General features: G+C 42.4%; 1 protein-coding gene across 1 annotated transcript in view; it reads left to right on the top strand.

The window, feature by feature from the left end:
* Positions 1 to 24,292, top strand: part of LOC137272175 (uncharacterized) — a 550,405-nt gene that overhangs the window by 385,075 nt on the left and 141,038 nt on the right. Inside the window, exons 55-56 of the mRNA XM_067804527.1 lie at positions 13,923 to 14,088; positions 18,212 to 18,383. Coding sequence (XP_067660628.1) covers positions 13,923 to 14,088; positions 18,212 to 18,383 — 338 coding nt within the window. The remainder of the gene's footprint in view (positions 1 to 13,922; positions 14,089 to 18,211; positions 18,384 to 24,292) is intronic.

Genomic DNA, 24,292 nt, shown 5'->3' with positions numbered 1-24,292 from the left:
TACACAATCTCAATATTGCTCTGAGATGGCTCACCTAGGTAGACTTGCATGACAAGTGTGGAATTCTCCGGCAGGCTTTCCAGGATGGCAGCCACACCGTTGAATTCAGTATCCAATTGTAATACTGCATTCTCTCCGGGTTTACATGACATCATGTGGGCTGCTCTACTGGAGACTGGTGTGATGGTTACACTGCGTCTTTGTGATGGGACGTAAGCTACGAGCAGGATTCCGTTGTTTACGACTTTGCTTAGGTAGTGGTCTTTGTTTTCCATGAAAACGTATGGGGAAATTAGTGTTACATTGAGAAGTCATTTTATTTGAAATGGTAACATCATCCACCTGTTGTTGTCAGTGAGTATTAGATAGTATGGTTTGTTTTGATCAAAGTTTGTTGTTTTGTCAAAGTCGTCTAAATCGAGCAGTTTACCACCGACCCATGGGTATAATCTCTATTCATCTGCGTCGTTGCAAACTATATCATATCTTGTGTTGCTGGCAGATCTTGATGTATCTAGATTCACCGGCAACTGGGACTTCAACGCATGTGTAAATGTTGTTTATAAGCTTAAAAGCGTCTATTTTACTATCTGTTCCCGTGTCATCAAACCCTCCAGTATCACCTAGGTTTGATAAACTTGTATTAATGCATCTTTTTACTCGCATTCCTGGCCCTTGGTTACTAGCCATTATTGTATATGTAGTGTTACGCTTAGGTACCCTATATTTATAGGATTATTTTTTGTATCTAAAATTAATATTTTTAATATTTTTTATACTGACACGATGAAAATGACTCTGTACGACCTTCATTGTATTTTTCTGTTTTAATGGGACAGCCCTCAACAACGTGGAAGGGCATTCATTTTGTATATTATCCGTTGTGTTGAGCTGATCGAGATGAACGCTTAGCTCGTGGTGTGAAATTATCTCTGGTACTTATATACCAGTGACGGAACCACCAGGAAATAGTCTGTTGGCAGCCCTAGCATCTCCGCCAACGCCCAACTGAGCATCAGTGTGTGTTGACCATTGGTGTTGTCTAACACCACTGTTCCATTTGAGTCATATGTTTTAAGTTTGACTCCAGTGGGTTTGAAAATTTCAAAATTGAGAGAGCACACGCTACAGTAACCATAGGTTATTCTGTTTATATTTCCATCGATGAACAGCATAAAAAATGTGTTGATGTTTGTCCATTGCGGGTAGTAGTTGATATAGCATAGTGCTATTTTGAGTTGACCAGACGTGTATGGTGTGTATAAGTTGAACAGTCTCACAGTTCATTATATCCGGAAGCACGATGTACACATTATAATATAAATTATATACAGTAATAACATGTATAAACCCGAAGAACGTTACCCAAAACCAAAAATATAAATGCCTCCAACTTCACACACATGAAAATCTTTGTTGGTGCAAATAGTTTGCATTTCAAAACCCAGTTTGTAGATGTGTTTGGAAAGTACAAGCTATTGGTCACACATGTGAAAACTGTCCACACGTGGTTTAATAACGCGATGCAATTTTGGCAGAACCAACTCAATTTTGCTGTACGGTGCGCTACGACTGGGTGCGGCCTGATGTTATCCTCAAAGAGATCAGCGCCCCGCTTCCACAGGACAAGGCATGGAATGTAACGAACAACCCGTATGATATACAGACTTATGAAAGGATTTGTAATGAATTTGGCATTGACCCAAATATGGATTGGTGTTTGCCTGGTATAAATCATACGATGGTGCGAGATCACTGAAAGAACTCAGTGATGATTTACTGAAACGGGGTTCAATTCATCGGTACATTGCTTGTGGGATAATCAATAGATAGATAGTAGCATGAACTTTAAAGGTGGTGCTACATTCACCTCCAAAAAGTGGAGCAGCCCCCCAGCTCGGAAGATGATTGGAAACAATTTATGCTGGATACATCGGAAGGATACACTCACGCTGGCGTTATCCATTTGAATGATTCGATTAGAACGTACGTGTGGGCTATTCTGGGGGCTCAATCACAGACGCGCTTCAGTATCATAGGTTATGGATCCGCTTACGACGCACAGAAACAGTTCATGGTTCTTATTGAGGATGCGCTAGCATCACCAGAAGATGTACCTAATGTTATATAACGATATCAGGACACATTATAAAATTATAAAAAGTTGACTACGTGTTTAGTGTGGCGTTGAACATGGCTCCTAGCAACATGCATCTGAGAATCAATAAAATAACAGGCTACAACAATGAAATTATCATCCCCACAGCCGATCAAAAATTAGGTGTTAATGCTGATGTAAACGTAGGGGACACCGCTACACCCCCACTTGGTGAAACGGGCATCACCACCAGAGCCAAGGGTTTTGAAATTGCCTGACCGGCAGGTCGCCCCCACCGTGCAGGCGTCCAATCCTCAGCATATCGATTATAAAACAGCACCTCCAAGCCACAACTTAAACCAGCCCAGCCATGGCGACAATGAAAGCCCACAGATTTTGACCAAGCCATGTGGCAGTTTTACCCAGTGTGCCGAGCAGCCACGATACAATACTTCCTAATATACCTGGCAGAGCTTCTGCGACCTTACCAGCAAGTTTAGCCTGGGCCTCTCTGAGCGATTTCAGATGTATTTTTATCCAGTCACTTATGTCATCACCACTTGGCTTGGGGTGTGGGAGAATCCCGCTGGGGGAACCTCCAATCAGCGATACTACAATAGTCGATATGATGAAGCCCAGTGCCATCAAAACGCTGGCAATGGTAATGCCTTGCTCACGGAACAATATTCTGATCCTGTCAGCCAACACGGTTTTCTCGTTCAGTATTCAATCAATTGTTTCCAGAATTCGACTCATCTGGGATCTCAGCTGTTCACGATTTGAGGAAGCGGATTCCAATCGTGTGCGTCTCTCGTCTTCTAAATTGCATAGTCGTTTCATGCTACGGCACTTTATATCCTCATCTTCCGTTTAGCTGAGTTTGGTTTTTTCACGAGCTATGTGCTCGTCAAGTTTGTTCAGCTTTCCCATGTTGTTCACGAGTTCTCCATGTATGCGTTTCGAGGCTTCGTCTAAGCCGTACAGTTTCCTCATTGGAAATTTAAACCCCAGCAACAGTTTGTCCCAGTAATTACTCAACAGTTTTTCAATGCTGTCTGACACTTCTGTAGCACGCTGTGTAATGTCACCACTACTACTCAGTTCGGATCGTGTGGTTTGCAGATCTTGAACAACCTTGGGAGGAAGCTTAGGTGTTGCACCACCATAATCATACATGTTTAGTTTATCGTGGATAAAATCATTTCCATGGCGACTGGCTAGAGTTGACAAGGCGAGTGTTTTTCCATTGCGCCTGTTAATGATGTCAATCTCCGTGTTTTCCTTAAGACATTGAATGCCCTTATCATCTATGGTAAACTTAGAATAGTCTTGACCCTGTGGCTAGGTGTAGGTTCTATCACTTTTTAATCCATCATAATAATCGTCTGCTGTTTTCAAAATGTGGTCGGTCAATGGCGAACTAGTAAACGAAGTATCTTCATCGTAATTTTGGAGCAGTAGCTCCAAAATCATCCATCTCAAAATCGTCCATAGTTTTGAAATAATATTTGTATTAAAAATATTAATATATAATAATGTCATACGGTAGAAAACTAAATCCTTTTTGAAGATTAAGAGAACCACTAGGCGTCAAAGCCACACGCCAGTCGGTTACTGTTACGAACAACCCCAGCAAGATAGACCAGAACCAAGTACTGTTGGTTAGATTCCCAAACATGGGTGAGAATGACTTCACAGTGCCAGGAACGGCACGACTGGCGTTTAGCACTGAGTTGACTTCGGACAACGACAAACGCAAGCTCATGAATAATGTGGGCAGTGCCATAGTCACCGCCATAAAAATTAGCGGCAGCGAGGTGCTTAGCACAGATGACAGCGATGTATATTACTGTTACACATCCATCCGAGTCAACATTCCATACCAAGGAAAGATAAGTCATCAAATCAGCCGACTCCTCAGAAAAATTGCCAGTGTTTGTGATTGCGGCAGCAGCTACATAGGTGAAACCTGCAGACCATTTAACATCAGACTCAAAGAGCACCAAACTTCAGAAAGAAAATTAGATCTGAAATCGGCCCTCTCTGAACACATTGTCAACTATCCAAACCACTCCATCAACTGGAAAAACACCGAGATCCTGGCTTCCAACATCAGTGATTGGCGGAGAAGGAAGCTTTGGGAAGCAATCAACATCAGAAGATTAGAACCTCAGATCAATAGAGATCAAGGCGTGTACCTACCCTCTGCCTGGTGTGTTAACAAGGACTCATAGACTCTCAATCTATCAGCTGTGTAAACCTGTGTACTGTTAAAACCTTCCTCCTTTCATCTCTCCTCTGTGATTGTACATACCTAATTACATTTATGTGCTTGTATATACATCTTACCTCTCTGGCTTCATGTATACCTATATATATTCTGCTATGTTACCTATGTTCATTATCCACCTGACGAAGGAGCAAGAATTAGCCTTGAAACGTCGTGTAAAAAGAATTAAAGAAGTTGTCATCCATAATAGTGTCTTGTATTACCTCACCAACTTCTAAATGCCTTTGAAGAATTTCACGGCTACAAGAGTATTTAAAATTTGTCCAAACCAGTTTAAAAGAAAACCAACGTTGTTCATCCTGGATGACTGCAGCACGAACAGAGAGATAACAAAAAAGAGAGACATGCTATCGTACCTGGCCTTCTCTGGCCGGCACGCAAATCGCAGTATCTGGGTGCTGACACAAAAATTTAAGTCAGGGTTGAAAGATTTGAGGGAGCAGATGCGATGGGTGGCATTATTTCACTGCAAGGACAGGGATTCGTTCGATGAGTGTTTGAGAGAGAACAATGTCATGAGTAAATCAGAACGGGAACGGGTGAAAAAACTAAACATGCCAAGGTCGTGTTGAAAACCAGCCAGCCAGTGGATTACCAAGTAATAGTTTAGTAAATTTTAGTAATGGCCTGCGGCCAGCCTTTGTTTTTGATGAAATTTAGTAAACATTAGTAATTTTTAGGAATGTTTTAGTAATTTTTAGTAAAATGCCGGTTTTTGAAGTTCTATTTGTGTTTAACCTAACCTTTATCTCTATGTATTTAGTGTATGTTGGATATTTTTACCAATCCCACCGGAATGTCGACTGTATTTTTGGAGGACTTAGAGAAGGACCCGTTTATTGTTAATGCCTTGAGCTACTTCAGTTGTGCTTTGTAGCACAAATATGGCATGAATCTAGCCCCTGTGACAGCAGCGATAATCACGACAAAGCAATGTAAATTTAAACAGCCTATCTTAAAAGACATGATGGCATGGCTCGCTGCTTTTACTATCGTCTCCACCATGCCTGCGTCCTGGAAAATGATGCTTTCAAACTTCTCTGGAATAGGCCAATATGCAGCCTGAGATGAATTTCAACCAACAAACCTGATCTTGTCCTTTTTGATAAAACCAATGAAATTATTTACATCATAGAATTTTCTGTCCCTTTTGACAGCAATGTGATTGGCAAGATTCAGGAAAAGAATGATAAATTTGCAGACCTCACCTTTGAAATGTCTCGCTTGTATCCCAAGTACACTGTCATCAGGCTCCGCATTGTTCTCGGTGCCCTTGGTATGGTACCTCCTGATCTCTTGGCGCAGATCAGGAGAGTGCCCGGGTTCTCCTCCGGGAGCACAGTCCTTCTGACAATCTGGGTAATGCAGAAGGCTGCAGTGTTGGGGAGCCTTCATATTTTCTGGAAAGTTCTTGGTGAGTTCGACAAGGCAGTGTCTCCTGGGAGAAGTCCCATTCGCTGTCTGGGCTGCATGTAGAGGGGGCGAGGACCGTGAGCTGATGATGAGTCTTAGTGGCCTGACTGTGCCAGGATCACCCGAACAGTCTCTGCTGCATATCAGTCTTAATCTGTAAAACATAAAAATATTATACAAGATGGATGCAGCCGAGGAAGAGATAACCAAGTTTTTGGGGCCCCACACCCCCAGTCAGCAGACAGTCCTGTGGAGCCAGTGCTGCAAGTCGCCAAGAAGAACAACCAAAAAAGTGTTGAAACTGGTAGAAAAAATGTATACCACGCATTAGTGGCTTCCAGATTAGCAGTAGGATACGCTCGGTTGACTAAAATGATTATAAAACAACCGACTATAAAACTCGACTTCGACCTGCAAGATATCTTTATGCTTACTATGAACATTTGTATGGCGATGGCCACCAAGGACGTTCTGGTAAAGAAAGGTATTATACCTGAAAATATTTTAAAGTAATATATATAATATGGCCTCGATAGCAATGATGACTGGCTCTCATGAATGCCCTAGCATTTGCCGGGAGCAATTACCTTTTTTCTCAATTAAAAGAGTCAAACGCGGCTGAGGTAGAAGTGGAACGAAAACGACACAATATAGCTGTAGAAAAACGGCAGGCCGCAAAGGCCGAATACACTATGAGATGAATGAAGAGACTAGATTTTGTTAACAATCAACTCCAACGAGAAAATCATGCCGTTAGAACTTTCAAGGGTGTTGATGAAGCCATGAAAGAATACTACATATTAACAGGTAAACAACTGGAACCATTAGGTAATAAACCAACAATATCTCAGTGTTACACTCCTTCATAGGGTCAGAAAGATCGTGAATTGTTCTTCATGGCACTTGGTTTAGCAGTGACAGTGTTAATAGTTAAACAATTAGACTAATTACACAAATTATTATACCCAAAAATGAGGACAGCACCATATGTCAATGGGTGCATATGGGGAAACCTACGTAGTCCATTTTCCAGAAAGTACAAGTTAGGTTCCTCGTCTTTGATATCCACTTGATCAATAATGTATGTTTTCATAGACCAGATGGGATCTGTAGCACATTTATGGGTGTCTTCCTCATATTCGACTGTTTATATAAATATCTAACAATCGTACGATCTGGGGTTTTTTTTCTTTTTTGTAATGGGGTGCTGCTGCCTCTGCTACAATGGATTTCATATGGATTGCATCGACTGGTCTCATGGGGGGTAAACTCACAACCCCACAGTAGTTTCATTACTTTATGATTCATAACTTCAACCACACGTGGAAGTCGCACTACCCTTTTGGTGTTTCTATGTGAGGGCCCCAATTCTAAATCACACGAATATTGGTGTGCAAACAAACGTTCGGCTATGGAACGATTGAATCTCTTGACTATAGCTTGACTCTGATGTTGATGTTCTCCTGCCTTGCCATGCCTTACCTCAACATAGTGTTTGGCTAGCAGTTGTGACACGGTGCCCATGAATTCCCAACCCAGGTCGACTTGCAGCTCCGAGGGCCACATCAGCGGACTTTGCTTGTATATGCGTTTGAATCCGCAGGCTACTTGTTTAACATCCTTAGCGATGAAGGGTTCGGCTTCCTTATAGTGGCTGGCTACGTCTACAACTGTCAGGGCGTACTTGTAGGTTTTATCTCTGACCGTATCATGTGGAAGAAACAACAGGTCGGCCTGGTGAACTTGATTAGGTGTATGAATATTGAATTTTCACCTGGGTATATATTTTGGTGCCGGTAAGTAAAGTTGCCATATGGCTTATTTTGTAACCAGGCTTTGGCTTTTTGTTACGAAACGCGAATTTTTTTTTTATAGTGTCTGCCCCTTTTCAATATATCTGCGGGCTGTAGTAAATTTAAATCTCCATTATGTATATGTAATTTAAATATTTTTATGCCTGTAAGCATAGGTATTGACACCATCCGGGGCTATCCATCGTTTTGTATCCATGGGTGATAGAGACGTTTTATTTAAAGTCAACCCGTATATCTTATGCCCTTCTCTACAAAGTGTGTTCATCTGGTGTTTGAATGGTTTTTTTCTTGAATAGGGCCTGTTTTTAGAGGGTATGCTTGATATATCATTTCACCACATTCTTTTTCACACCTTTAGCCTTTCTTATTTCTGTGTCATCTGTCTTTTTTATGGAATACATCTTAGGTCTCAACCCCACATATTCAGCGATTGGTGTCCCGGCACATACATCCTTCATCTTAGCTAACACCTTTTTGTTGACTTGGTTGTGCATAGGGTGGTCACTCGGGTAGTCACTGGTGTCATACAGATGTATATCTATCAGCAGGGAATTAGGATCCGTGCACAACACCTCACAAGTGAGGGCACCCACCACACACCTATACCGGATACTGCTTCTTGAGCTCGTTATAGTAGAAGTCATACATCAGGTGTTTGGATAAGTCTAGGATGCTCATCCCGACATAAACTGGGTGATTAAGTTTAATCTGAAGCTTTTTCATATGAATAGCTGCCAAGTCATCATCGAATATAGCACTTCTTTTGTACGCCGGGCTCGCTATCAGTTTCCTGGTCTTGTCTTCCTCACTGGACCGGACTAGCTTCATGTTAACACGTTTTTGTTAATTCTTCATCATTTTACCGTATACAAAGTTGTTCATGAGTTTATAAAGGTTTTTCTCAAAGTCATTTGGTTGCTAGCTTTCTCAGGTCCATGTTCATCCTGATATAGGGTTCCATCCATGGGCTCTGGTCAAACTTCAGTATTCTATGAACTTTAGTCAGCCTCAAAACGAGTGATAGATACAGGTGTAAATTATGATAGTGAACAATATACTTTGTTTTGTTCATCAATTCGGTACCAGTTTTTCAATAGTGGATACCCACAAACCCCCATGCAAGTTATGTTTGTACTCAGACATCCAGTCTTGATTAAGCCTCAACCGTTCGGGTGCCATGGGGTAACTGTTGTGTGAGACTGATGCAATTCCACCAAGTCCACCTCGAGGATATATCCGGTACTCATCACTTCCCCCATAACTCCCGACTGGACCCATTTGAATCCCCTTGTTGGTAGATATTGACTCATAGCCCAGTCGTACAGCATGTTGGCATCGAGGTAGATTAGATGGTTTATAGGTTTCTTAGAGTTGTAGCCTTTCACATTTTGATGCCATAGAAATACCGCCGCTTAACCCTTTCTCGATAAACAGATGCATAATCGGTGAATAATTCTAACTCCAGGCTGGTTTTCTTCAGTAAAGCATCCTACGAGAACCCGGGACTCAAAAAATACCATGCTGGGTCCAACCCGTGTTGCTTCGAAGACGTTTTTCTCAATATCTCAAAAACATCAGCCAGCAACCACACATCTGTTTTCAAATATAAATCATGGTAATCACCTAGATTCTTACAGCCTAGTTTTTCCCATATGTTTTTCGCGTGTCCTTAATCGTCTTGCGAGACAGACGCATCAGTCAGCTTGCTATAAAAGCAGTCAATAGGAGGTAATTGTGTCTCATTAAACTTAGACCAGTCATCCATATACAGGGTTAGGGTTAGGGTTAGGGTTAGGTTTTCTTCAGTGAGGCATCCCATGGGTTAGGGTTAGGGTTAGGTTTTCTTCAGTGAGGCATCCCATGGGTTAGGGTTAGGGTTAGGTTTTCTTCAGTGAGGCATCCCATGATGCTCGAATATTACCATGCGGGGTCCAACCCATATTGTTTCGAACGTTTTTCTGAATATCTCAAACACATCTGCCAGCAACCACACATCTTTTTTTAAATATGAATCATGGTAATCACCTAGATTCTTACAGCCTAGTTGTTCCCATACAATTTTCGCGTGTTCGTAATCGTCTTGTGAGACAGATGCGTCTGACAGCTTGCTATAGAAGCGGTCAATGGGAGGTAACTGTGTCTCATTAAACTTAGACCAGTCGTCCATATATTCAAACGGGTAAATACCCTTACGTAGCAGCACAGCTCTAGTTTTCTCTTCTGTGTAACGATTAGTTATAGCTAAGTCATCTGGGTTATTAGCCTTTACCAAGCTGTCTAGAGATGACAACAGAAGCTGAACACTATCAATGAATCTCAACCCATTTAGCGAAAAGGATATATATCTTTCCATATTGTTTGGGATACAGGATATCTTGCCTTCTACCTTTGAAATAGCTTGCATAATCAAGTGTGAATCATACCCACACAGATTGTGAAACACCACTGGGGTGTGAATAAGTTTAGAATTTATCCTTAACTTCAAGTTACACTCATTGTGAGCTGCACCTCTGTATTTACCAGTAATGTGGCAGTGGTCTCCTACTGAATCACCATTCAGACGTTTATGGCACACATGACAATGCATGCTTTTTTTGTGGGCTTCCCGATCTGCTTGTGTCATACGCATTGGTGTTTTGTCGTAAACATTTTAGAAATTTTTCAGCTGTGTCTGGGCCTCTGTAAATAACAGGAGGGTTAGTTTGACCATCACAACAAACGACCACATACCCAACCTACACCCCTCATGTTCTTGATTTTTTTGCGTGAAACTTTGATTATGTTATTGGGCCACTGTATCGATTGGTTTAATGATAGCTTTGAAGTAGATAATGTATGGTACTGGCAACTGATTTTTGTGGTTGATAAGTTTCAAGATTTTCTTGTTTTCTCTCAGTATATCTATCCGTACGGCTGTCTCCTCTACACCTAGGCAATCATCCCTGTGTGAATCAAGTAGATCAGCCCTAGAAAACCCATGAAGGCACCTTTCACAAAAGTGTTTCTTTCCCTCATATTTCGATTGATCCTACAACAGCCTGCTAAAATGCTTAATCCACATGTAGTGATATTTTTCACCCTTGTTGTACCATAAATATATTGATTGTTCTACACCCATCCTTGTACAATAAAGGACATCCTGTGTACTACTACGTTTTTACCTTCATGTCCGAATTCGTTTACAGCTAAGTCTGGACTCAGTTTTTCTATTTTTGAGACCTGAGATATAGGGGTGGGTTCATCTATACCTTCCCAATTTATCCCATCATCTTCCGGATAACTGGAAGGCTGTCAGAATGTTTTTCAGCAGGAAACTTATCTTAAAGCGGATCTTATCGCTACCCTCATACAATTATTACCACAATTTTTAACATTAACCATAGCATGTTTTTTCTTAAAATACTCAGGCAGGGGTAAGTACGATCCACCTCTCAACGGTTTATAGTTGGCTATATCCAGGTAGATCTTATTAATCATACCAACAACCCAACCAGACCCAATATTAGTGTAACGTTCTAGTGTTTCTCAAGTTTTTTCGAATGATCTGTCAATAGAAGAGTTGATAGCATCTTGGTGTGTTGTACTTTCCCGATTACCTCTGAAGTAAACATTGGTGTATTCACTCACCTGTTGTTTCTCTAGTGTCATCTTTAACATGAGTTGATATTTAATACCTCAAATCTTTCAGTTCCTCGTTCACAAATACCAATTGTTGTATATCTCCAAAGTCCATATTTCTTTGAACTTCCATCTTCCAACCTCTTTTCCTACAACACGCTCAGTAGGCGTGAATTATAATTCTTTGGGGTTTGTTCCTTTAGTAATTCAATGAGCTCAGACTTCCTCATACATGAATACCCTCGCGTTCCACTTTCACGAGGTTCCTTTATTAGCTCTTTCACAGTAGGTTTTTTTTCATATTTTACCCCTAATAAATTTAGTAACTCCGATTTCCTCATATGAGAATACCCTCGCATTCCATGTTCACGTGCTTTCTTTTTCAACTCATGCACTCTAGTCATGTTACAGTGTGGTCATACTATATGTGAAACATTTCTCTAATTGTACGGCATAGTGTAATCAGCTCTCAGTCGGCACAGACTTTATCGATCAGTCGTGTTATGCATTGTGTCTCAAAAGTGCATCAAGGAAGTGATATACCACCGTTGCCATAGAGCTATCACGTGATCACAGTGTTAATAACACAGGATAGACCTGTTAAACTGAGATTTATTGATCTTGGTCCTGTGTAGCTCAATCGGTTGAGGTGCAGGCTTATTGTGTACAGTTGCACAGCCGTGCATTGTGAAGTCGTATCCCGCCATTGCCTCAGTTTGACTCCCTTGCACAATTTCGTGACGCAAGGGATAAGCAGCCCTTGCTAATTTCGTGAGCAAGGGATCACAATCATATCAGTTGGGTCTCTGAAAAGGACCTTTCTGAGTGGGGCACTCACATAGCAAGAGAGGGCACCGACGCAGTCCTCCTTGGGAGAGCGCAACTTCCATCTTTCTTAAATTCTCCCTTTGTTGACTGTGGCTACAAACGGACCCTTTTACTCTTTTTTATTCTTTCTAATGTTTCTAGTCTGTGGGACTTGCCCCACATCAAAGTTGAAAGGATTTTTTAGACCTTATGTGAACATCCCCGTCTTATGTGAAGGCAGATGGGCAATGCCTTTGGTTTCAGAGTTTTTGAAAAAGGGAGTCTAGATTCACGCCATTGGCGATTATATAGCTTATAATGGAGTGTGGTCCAGAACCGCTATTACTTATACTGTTTAGGACACACCAGATTTTGTTTATTCTGCATTTCATTGGCTATTGTAGGTTACACCCATTTTTGTATCAGTCAGTGAATCATTATCTTGTTCCAATTTTAGTTCAATAGTCTCCACCTCCATCTGTCCAACAGTTAGGTTTAGACTCCCAACACAGGTCCACTCTTGCCCTCAGCCCACAGGGTTGTACGACTGTCTGTGGCCACCCATGTTATTCCATTCTTGTAAATAAAATTGTGATTAGCTTTTTGTGACTTCGGACTCTTTCCTTTAATTCCCTTAAGCAGACCAACACGTCGGTTAGATAAAGGATTCCACTGGAACCTCCACATGGACCCATGACCCTTATCATAATACAGGAATGATGTCAGGGCTTATGTCTACAGACACCGTGGAGAGTTTCTGCTGTGCTGCTGTATACAGGAAGTGGAACTGCTTGTAGCAGTGGTGGCATGGTATGGCTTTAACCAGAGCTAAGTCTTCTTTTCTGTAATGCTCCAGTTCTTGTCGCTGCCATGAAGAGCTCTTCCACCAAAAACTATAGGATGTACATTATTCTTTTCATCTTTTTGACTCAATACAAACAGTATGCTCATATTTCTGGCTTCGGTTGTGAGGAAGAATTCCTCGTCAGAGTCTGGATAAGCCAGAACAGGTTTGTTACACATAGCATGTTTGAGGGTGTTGAATGCTGGCTTTGTTTGGGGCGACATATATACATGATGATATGGTGACAGAGATTCTTGTGGTGGATGGTAAACTCACACCTCAATGATACATTGATCAAGGTCCGGATTCAGATGTTCTACCATTTCTGTGTCGGTGCCATAACTGGATCACGTTCCAGCAGGACAACACATGTCCTTATACAGCACGTATTGGGTTTTCTGTAGAGAAACAAATCGAGTGTGGTTCCTTGGCCCTCCGGATCGCCCAGCAGATCACCCACCAACAGAACATATGTGGTACCAGTTTGTTTGTCAGATTTGTGCTCGATCCATTGTTCCTGGAAACTGATGTTAGCTTGTCAAAGCCCTTCAAGAGGAATGCCGAAGGATCCATGCCCAAGGTATATTGTATCTGACTTTCTCTGCATGTCATTGAGTGAAGACTTGCATTGTTGCCCACCATGGACATACCAGATACTGACCACCTGTCTTGTTTACTGGACTGTGATGGAATACTGGACACTTCACTCCTCCATTTCTATCCTGATTCAGTAGACTTGTTATTGTTGCTACACCAGTGATATGACTGAGTGCATGTTCCCCAAATTCAATGTGCTTTTCCATAATTGTGGTAATGTCAGTGATTTTACACTTGGCATTGTTTCTTTTGCTAGTTCAGTGTCCACACCAAAGGAAAAAGAATAGTTAGGAGCATCACTAGGAGCCAGTATACTATATCTAAATAGTGTGTCCATATAGTGTGTCCATATATACTGCAACACTCAGTTGGCTTATAATGTGAAATGACAGTAAACATGATGTCAACTCTAACCAACACATATGTTGATTTTACTTCCAGAATTAGACCTGATTGGTTGTCCCTCACTGAGAACTCCACCAAATGAAGTTGTGAGTCGAGGCTTTGAGTCTGTCAAGGCGTATCTTAAAAGACTGGCTGGAGGCTTCACAGCATGCCGCAGAACCAAGCTGATGCTGGTGGGACTAGGAGGTGCTGGCAAGACAAGGTAGACCACTTCTCATCCCCTTCATCAATGCTGCCATTAGGACCCCCTATCAGTGGTTGTGGTGTAGGATATAGTGTCAGCGGGTGGATGTAGTCATCGGCTCGTGGTGAATTAGCTCATGATTTTGATGAACATTACGTTGACGGAGACAAAGGCATAGTTGTTCAAACTTCTTTAGTTGGTTCCACAAGACATGACAAACAAGAATACATGAATGAGGTGAGCGGACTTCCAGCTCAACCCCAGTGCCTTTCCAGTGAGCGGCATAATCCTGCTCGCGGTCGTCCCTAGGTTTTAACAACAATACACAGGCAAAGATTCAACAGTGAACAAATAGAGAAACTAATAGCACTTCCTTCTACAGTTGATGTGATGACAGACACAGCCAAGGGGGATGACCAATAAAGGCCATAAATGTCATATACAGTAATTAATGGAAGTGACAAAGAGGAACAAGGTAGCTGACAAAGCAATGTACTCTGCGGTTGTGATAAAGGTCAAGATTGCAGATTGAATAATAATAACTAAATATCATATAGTCTGGCCACATAGTTTTTGGTCTGTAGAAATATTTGGACATGGCTGTCCTGAAGTAGACACTATAACAATAGCTTCCAGCACATGTAGGATTTAGTGCCTGGTAGAATAGTGGTTTCGGCAAAGTATGGATAGCAGAAGATGTTGGTACCAAAAAAATTTAGAAAAGGAATTTTAAACAGTGTTGACATTTATCATCAATACTGGTATCAATATACATCTATCTTTCCTTATCATACTTATTATGCTTATCTCCTTTTTCTATGCAAATGAAAGAGGAACATTTGAATCCCTCATAGTTTCCTAGAAGAGGACTTAAACATTCCCTCACCTATGCTAGTTACTCTCTCCGTCATCGCCCAAGCAAATGATATGTGAGCATTACAGTCACGTATACAGCTCCATGTCCTTTTCATATTTGGATCCTTTATCCAAATCAAGCTGTGTATGCTTTTTGGCTATATTTATCTTACACCGTATGAAAGTAAATGAAACTCATCCATACTTTGTGACATTTATTCATCATAATGTAGTTTGTTTACGTTTGATGAAATCTTGCAGTGACAGCAGGTATCAGTCATCACCTGCTGATCCTATGCCCGTCCTGCATTAATCCATGTTCTTCAAGCTTGTATTGCAGATACTGTATTAATTTATCAGTTTGCAATTTAATCGTCATTTGTGTTATGTCTACAGACATGAGATGGACTGGGTGACAAAGCCATCTCAAGTCACTGATGATAAATCTGGAGATAATACAGTGAACCGTATGTTCTTAACTACAGCTGACATTCATAACTCAGGTGATTTGCTGAGTATGTTACAGAAACAGTCTTCTGTTGCTGTTCAGGACTAAGAGGTCTACTACTACTGGGTCAACATCATCAGAGTGTAAAGGAAGAAGTACTCATTGTCTGTGGCACAGAAGAAATCGTCTTCATCTAAGACCTTGTCAAAGTCAACTCATTCCAGTAAATAATGCATGAGAGGTCGTTTAACAAGGACATCGTGCCTCCTGAAGAAGCAGACGTATATGCTGACAATCCGATACTGGTGACTGAAGTATCAGTAAGATCGTTAATGCTGTCTACTTCCATTCCAAGATGATTGACCCCTGCATCCACAACAGCTGTCTGAGGCTTCATCAGTTCCAGCCCACAATGCAGAACTCTGACGTGGGTCACTTCATGAATCAGTTTACAATGCAGATGACAGTTATGAGGGAGGGTCGGTTTGCCAAAGACAGAGCTTCATGGGCCTTTGAGAACCTGTTCCTGGGAGATCTACATCCTTGTCCCACAAGTCTGCAGGCAAAAATGACATTCACGAATGCTCACTTTTGAGAAGATCTTCATGGTTGGAAGACTCAGTCGTTCATGGGGGAAGAGGAAGAAGGTTTCACAACTACAAGGGACTATGAAGTCACATCAGTGAACCCTCAATGTCAGAGAATCTTAAACAGAGAAAGAAGAAGGGAATTCTCTTTGAGATTCAGTCATCTACACCAGAATCCTTCAGCTCCCACAGACATAGATCAGTGTTATCATGGGATGGAAACGGCAGATGTTCAGAAAAGGAAGAACATTGGTTCACAAAGGGAAGGTTCCAGAGAGCAACCCAGTTCATGTACCAACATTTAAGACTAAGAAGTTCCCTCTGCAGGACATGGACTCCCATCCTTATACGGTGGAAGACAAGAAGATTGCCCAACTCGACAAGACTAGAAGAGCGTTCCTCGGGCCTGGCAAGATGTAGAACGATCAATGAGGCCTTAATATTTAGGTTCCAGAACCCCAAGACTGAAGAGAACAGAATTTTTATACTGGCACAAATAACTCAGAAGAAGGTCCTCAACAACGGCTACTCTCACCCAACTACGAAGACAAGATCAAATATCAACATGTTCCTTGAGTGACAGGGTCACCAAACCTTTACCAAGAGCTCCTTTGTGGTGCCTACTATGTTTGGTAGGTAGATCGATGAAGCTGCCAAGGAAGTCACTCATGATTCATAGACACGTTGACCTTACGTCAAACGTTGAAGAGGTACAGCAGCAAGCCAAGTTCTCTAGAGTACAGAAGGTAAAGGAGAAGAAATACTCCAGCTCAAGGTGTGGGAACAGTTCCCTGTGTCACCCATCTGGATGCAGCAGAGGCAACTCTGGAAGAGGATGAACTCCCAGACGTTCCAGAAGATAAAGTTGTTGAAGATGAGGTTCGAAACGATTGGACACTTCCTACCCCAGCCGTCCCTGTACAACCATTGAAAGTGGATGGACTTCTATGAAGTTCTTGGGAAAGTTGGGGAATAATAGAGGACACCTACGTTTCACAAGTACTGTGAGAAGGCTACAGAGTGCTGCAACTGCTGACCCTTATGCTCCGATGTCATCTGAATCACACTGACATAGAAAGTAGTTCAGTTACAATGATTTCTGTTAACAGTAAGATCCTGTACATCGCTTCACAGGAACTGCCTGCCTTGTTCACTACAGTTTGACAGACATACTGATACAGTAGGGGGATATCACAGAGGTGAAAAGATAGATCTCCCCCCATGAAAACATATACTGTAGAGGGATATCACAGAAGGGAAAAGATAGATCTCCTCCCGTGACAACATATACTGTAGAGGGATATCACAGAGGGGAAAAGATAGATCTCCTCCCATGACAACATGTACTGTAGAGGGATATCACAGAGGGGAAAAGATAGATCTCCTTCCATGACAACATATACTATAGAGGGATATCACAGAAATGAAAAGATAGATATCCTCCCATGACAATGCAGTTACGACGTATACTACTCAAAGAAAGAAATGCACAGCTGAAAGTTATCCATTTATACATTGATCAAATTCTGGATTCGGTTGTTCTACCACTCCTATGTCAATGCCATAACTGGAGCATGTCCTTGCACAGCACTTCCTGAACACAATTTGCAGCATAGTGTTGCGTTACGACGTCGATATACACATGCTCTTCCATCGGGACATCGCAGCATGTAACGTGACTCATCACTGAAGACAACAGTTCTCCACCTTTGCAGTGACAATGGGAGATGTTGGCAACACCACTGCCTGCATTGTTGCCAATGTTCATGTGTAAGACTAGGTCGGTCCTCGCAAAGGTCTTCTGGAATGAATACCAGCCTCACATAAGCGGTTCCTCACAGTCTGTTCAGAAAATGTTCTGAGTCGTGACACTACCGATGTTGTGGAGGATGCTGTGGTGAACCTGGGGTGATCACATGTTGACCCTTGCTGCTGGTAGCGTTGCCAAAGTCTTGCTATGGTACTCTGAAACACATTTAGTTGCAATGCAATTGCAGACAGACTCCCTAGCCTCTAAATGACCAATCTCATTGTTGCGCAGAGCCTCAGTAAGTCTAGGCATGGCTTTAACACCAAATGTAAGATTGTCAACTGTTGCGAGAGCATTGGAAATGATAAACTCTCCATAACCTCTAACATAAACTCTCCATGACCTGTAACATAAACTCTCTATTACCAGTAGCATTAACTCTCCATGACATGTAACTTTAACTCTCCATGACTTGTAACATAAACTCCTTGTATTCTGCAGCCTTCTGAAGGCTCTCATGAGTCACAACAAGAAAACAGAGGGGACAAAGGGAGAGGATATCACGGATGGAATAGTCATCCAGCCTTGGACAGTGAAGACTGAGGATGATATAGAAATCACCTACAACACCTGGGACTTTGCAGGACAAACCCTCTACTACAACACACACCAGGTACATACCCTCTACTACAACACACACCAGGTACATACCCTCTACTACAACACACACCAGGTACATACCCTCTACTATAACACACACCAGGTACATACCCTCTACTACAACACACACCAGGTACATACCCTCTAGTATAACACACACCAGGTACATACTCTCTACTATAACACACACCAGGTACATACCCTCTACTATTACACACACCAGGTACATACCCTCTACTACAACACACACCAGGTACATACCCTCTACTACAACACACACCAGGTACATACTCTCTACTATAACACACACCAGGTACATACCCTCTACTACAACACACACCAGGTATATACCCTCTACTACAACACACACCAGGTACATACCTTCTACAATCACACACACCAGGTACATACTCTCTACAACAACACACACCAGGTACATACCCTCTACTACAACACACACCAGGTACATACCCTCTACCATAACACACACCAGGTACATACTCTCTACTATAACACACACCAGGTACATACTCTCTACTATAACACACACCAGGTACATACCCTCTACCATAACACACACCAGGTACATACTCTCTACTATAACACACACCAGGTACATACTCTCTACTACAACACACACCAGGTACATACCCTCTACCATAACACACACCAGGTACATACTCTCTACAACAACACACACCAGGTACATACCCTCTACTACAACACACACCAGGTACATACCCTCTACCATAACACACACCAGGTACATACTCTCTACTATAACACACACCAGGTACATACCCTCTACTACAACACACACCAGGTACATACCCTCTACCATAACACACACCAGGTACATACTCTCTACTATAACACACACCAGGTACATACTCTCTACTATAACACACACCAGGTACATACTCTCTACTATAACACACACCAGGTACATACTCTCTACTACAACACACACCAAGTACATACCCTCTACTACAACACACACCAGGTACGTACCCTCTACCATAACACACACCAGGTACATACCCTCTACTACAACACACACCAGGTACATACCCTCTACAACAACACACACCAGGTACATACCCTCTACTATAACACACACCAGGTACATACCCTCTACCATAACACACACCAGGTACATACCCTCTACTATAACACACACCAGGTACATACCCTCTACTACAACACACACCAGGTACATACTCTCTACTATAACACACACCAGGTACATACCCTCCACTATAACACACACCAGGTACATACCCTCTACTATAACACACACCAGGTACATACCCTCTACTATAGCACACACCAGGTACATACCCTCTACTATAACACACACCAGGTACACACCCTCTACTATAACACACACCAGGTACATACCCTCTACTATAACACACACCAGGTACATACTCTCTACTATAACACACACCAGGTACATACCCTCTACTACAACACACACCAGGTATATACCCTCTACTACAACACACACCAGGTACATACCTTCTACAATCACACACACCAGGTACATACTCTCTACAACAACACACACCAGGTACATACCCTCTACTACAACACACACCAGGTACATACCCTCTACCATAACACACACCAGGTACATACTCTCTACTATAACACACACCAGGTACATACTCTCTACTATAACACACACCAGGTACATACCCTCTACCATAACACACACCAGGTACATACTCTCTACTATAACACACACCAGGTACATACTCTCTACTACAACACACACCAGGTACATACCCTCTACCATAACACACACCAGGTACATACTCTCTACAACAACACACACCAGGTACATACCCTCTACTACAACACACACCAGGTACATACCCTCTACCATAACACACACCAGGTACATACTCTCTACTATAACACACACCAGGTACATACCCTCTACTACAACACACACCAGGTACATACCCTCTACCATAACACACACCAGGTACATACTCTCTACTATAACACACACCAGGTACATACTCTCTACTATAACACACACCAGGTACATACTCTCTACTATAACACACACCAGGTACATACTCTCTACCATAACACACACCAGGTACATACTCTCTACTATAACACACACCAGGTACATACTCTCTACTACAACACACACCAGGTACATACCCTCTACCATAACACACACCAGGTACATACTCTCTACAACAACACACACCAGGTACATACCCTCTACTACAACACACACCAGGTACATACCCTCTACCATAACACACACCAGGTACATACTCTCTACTATAACACACACCAGGTACATACTCTCTACTATAACACACACCAGGTACATACTCTCTACTATAACACACACCAGGTACATACCCTCTACCATAACACACACCAGGTACATACTCTCTACTACAACACACACCAGGTACATACCCTCTACCATAACACACACCAGGTACATACTCTCTACTACAACACACACCAGGTACATACTCTCTACTATAACACACACCAGGTACATACCCTCTACTACAACACACACCAGGTACATACCCTCTACTACAACACACACCAGGTACATACCCTCTACTACAACCACACCAGGTACATACCCTCTACTACAACACACACCAGGTACATACCCTCTACTATAACACACACCAGGTACATACCCTCTACTATAACACACACCAGGTACATACCCTCTACTACAACACACACCAGGTACATACCCTCTACTACAACACACACCAGGTACATACCCTCTACTACAACACACACCAGGTACATACCCTCTACTACAACACACACCAGGTACATACCCTCTACTACAACACACACCAGGTACATACCCTCTACTACAACACACACCAGGTACATACCCTCTACTGCAACACACACCAGGTACATACCCTCTACTATAACACACACCAGGTACATACCCTCTACTACAACACAAACCAGGTACATGCTCTCTACAATAACACACACCAGGTACATACTCTCTACTATAACACACACTAGGTACATACTCTCTACTATAACACACACCAGGTACATACCCTCTACTATAACACACACCAGGTACATACCCTCTACTACAACACACACCAGGTACATACCCTCTAGTATAACACACACCAGGTACATACTCTCTACTATAACACACACCAGGTACATACCCTCTACTATTACACACACCAGGTACATACCCTCTACTACAACACACACCAGGTACATACCCTCTACTACAACACACACCAGGTACATACTCTCTACTATAACACACACCAGGTACATACCCTCTACTATAACACACACCAGGTACATACTCTCTACTACAACACACACCAAGTACATACCCTCTACTACAACACACACCAGGTACGTACCCTCTACCATAACACACACCAGGTACATACCCTCTACTACAACACACACCAGGTACATACCCTCTACAACAACACACACCAGGTACATACCCTCTACTATAACACACACCAGGTACATACCCTCTACCATAACACACACCAGGTACATACCCTCTACTATAACACACACCAGGTACATACCCTCTACTACAACACACACCAGGTACATACTCTCTACTATAACACACACCAGGTACATACCCTCCACTATAACACACACCAGGTACATACCCTCTACTATAACACACACCAGGTACATACCCTCTACTATAGCACACACCAGGTACATACCCTCTACTATAACACACACCAGGTACACACCCTCTACTATAACACACACCAGGTACATACCCTCTACTATAACACACACCAGGTACATACTCTCTACTATAACACACACCAGGTACATACCCTCTACTACAACACACACCAGGTATATACCCTCTACTACAACACACACCAGGTACATACCTTCTACAATCACACACACCAGGTACATACTCTCTACAACAACACACACCAGGTACATACCCTCTACTACAACACACACCAGGTACATACCCTCTACCATAACACACACCAGGTACATACTCTCTACTATAACACACACCAGGTACATACTCTCTACTATAACACACACCAGGTACATACCCTCTACCATAACACACACCAGGTACATACTCTCTACTATAACACACACCAGGTACATACTCTCTACTACAACACACACCAGGTACATACCCTCTACCATAACACACACCAGGTACATACTCTCTACAACAACACACACCAGGTACATACCCTCTACTACAACACACACCAGGTACATACCCTCTACCATAACACACACCAGGTACATACTCTCTACTATAACACACACCAGGTACATACCCTCTACTACAACACACACCAGGTACATACCCTCTACCATAACACACACCAGGTACATACTCTCTACTATAACACACACCAGGTACATACTCTCTACTATAACACACACCAGGTACATACTCTCTACTATAACACACACCAGGTACATACTCTCTACCATAACACACACCAGGTACATACTCTCTACTATAACACACACCAGGTACATACTCTCTACTACAACACACACCAGGTACATACCCTCTACCATAACACACACCAGGTACATACTCTCTACAACAACACACACCAGGTACATACCCTCTACTACAACACACACCAGGTACATACCCTCTACCATAACACACACCAGGTACATACTCTCTACTATAACACACACCAGGTACATACTCTCTACTATAACACACACCAGGTACATACTCTCTACTATAACACACACCAGGTACATACCCTCTACCATAACACACACCAGGTACATACTCTCTACTACAACACACACCAGGTACATACCCTCTACCATAACACACACCAGGTACATACTCTCTACTACAACACACACCAGGTACATACTCTCTACTATAACACACACCAGGTACATACCCTCTACTACAACACACACCAGGTACATACCCTCTACTACAACACACACCAGGTACATACCCTCTACTACAACCACACCAGGTACATACCCTCTACTACAACACACACCAGGTACATACCCTCTACTATAACACACACCAGGTACATACCCTCTACTATAACACACACCAGGTACATACCCTCTACTACAACACACACCAGGTACATACCCTCTACTACAACACACACCAGGTACATACCCTCTACTACAACACACACCAGGTACATACCCTCTACTACAACACACACCAGGTACATACCCTCTACTACAACACACACCAGGTACATACCCTCTACTACAACACACACCAGGTACATACCCTCTACTGCAACACACACCAGGTACACACCCTCTACTATAACACACACCAGGTACATACCCTCTACTACAACACAAACCAGGTACATGCTCTCTACAATAACACACACCAGGTACATACTCTCTACTATAACACACACTAGGTACATACCCTCTACTACAACACACACCAGGTACATACTCTCTACCATAACACACACCAGGTACATACTCTCTACTATAACACACACCAGGTACATACTCTCTACTATAACACACACCAGGTACATACTCTCTACTATAACACACACCAGGTACATACCCTCTACAATAACACACACCAGGTACATACTCTCTACTACAACACACACCAGGTACATACCCTCTACCATAACACACACCAGGTACATACTCTCTACTACAACACACACCAGGTACATACTCTCTACTATAACACACACCAGGTACATACCCTCTACTACAACACACACCAGGTACATACCCTCTACTACAACACACACCAGGTACATACCCTCTACTACAACACACACCAGGTACATACCCTCTACTACAACACACACCAGGTACATACCCTCTACTACAACACACACCAGGTACATACCCTCTACTATAACACACACCAGG

The sequence above is a fragment of the Haliotis asinina genome, chromosome 2 (genome assembly GCF_037392515.1).
Source record: "Haliotis asinina isolate JCU_RB_2024 chromosome 2, JCU_Hal_asi_v2, whole genome shotgun sequence".
Taxonomy (NCBI): Eukaryota; Metazoa; Mollusca; class Gastropoda; order Lepetellida; family Haliotidae; genus Haliotis; species Haliotis asinina.
This window is presented reverse-complemented; position numbering and strand designations above follow the sequence as displayed.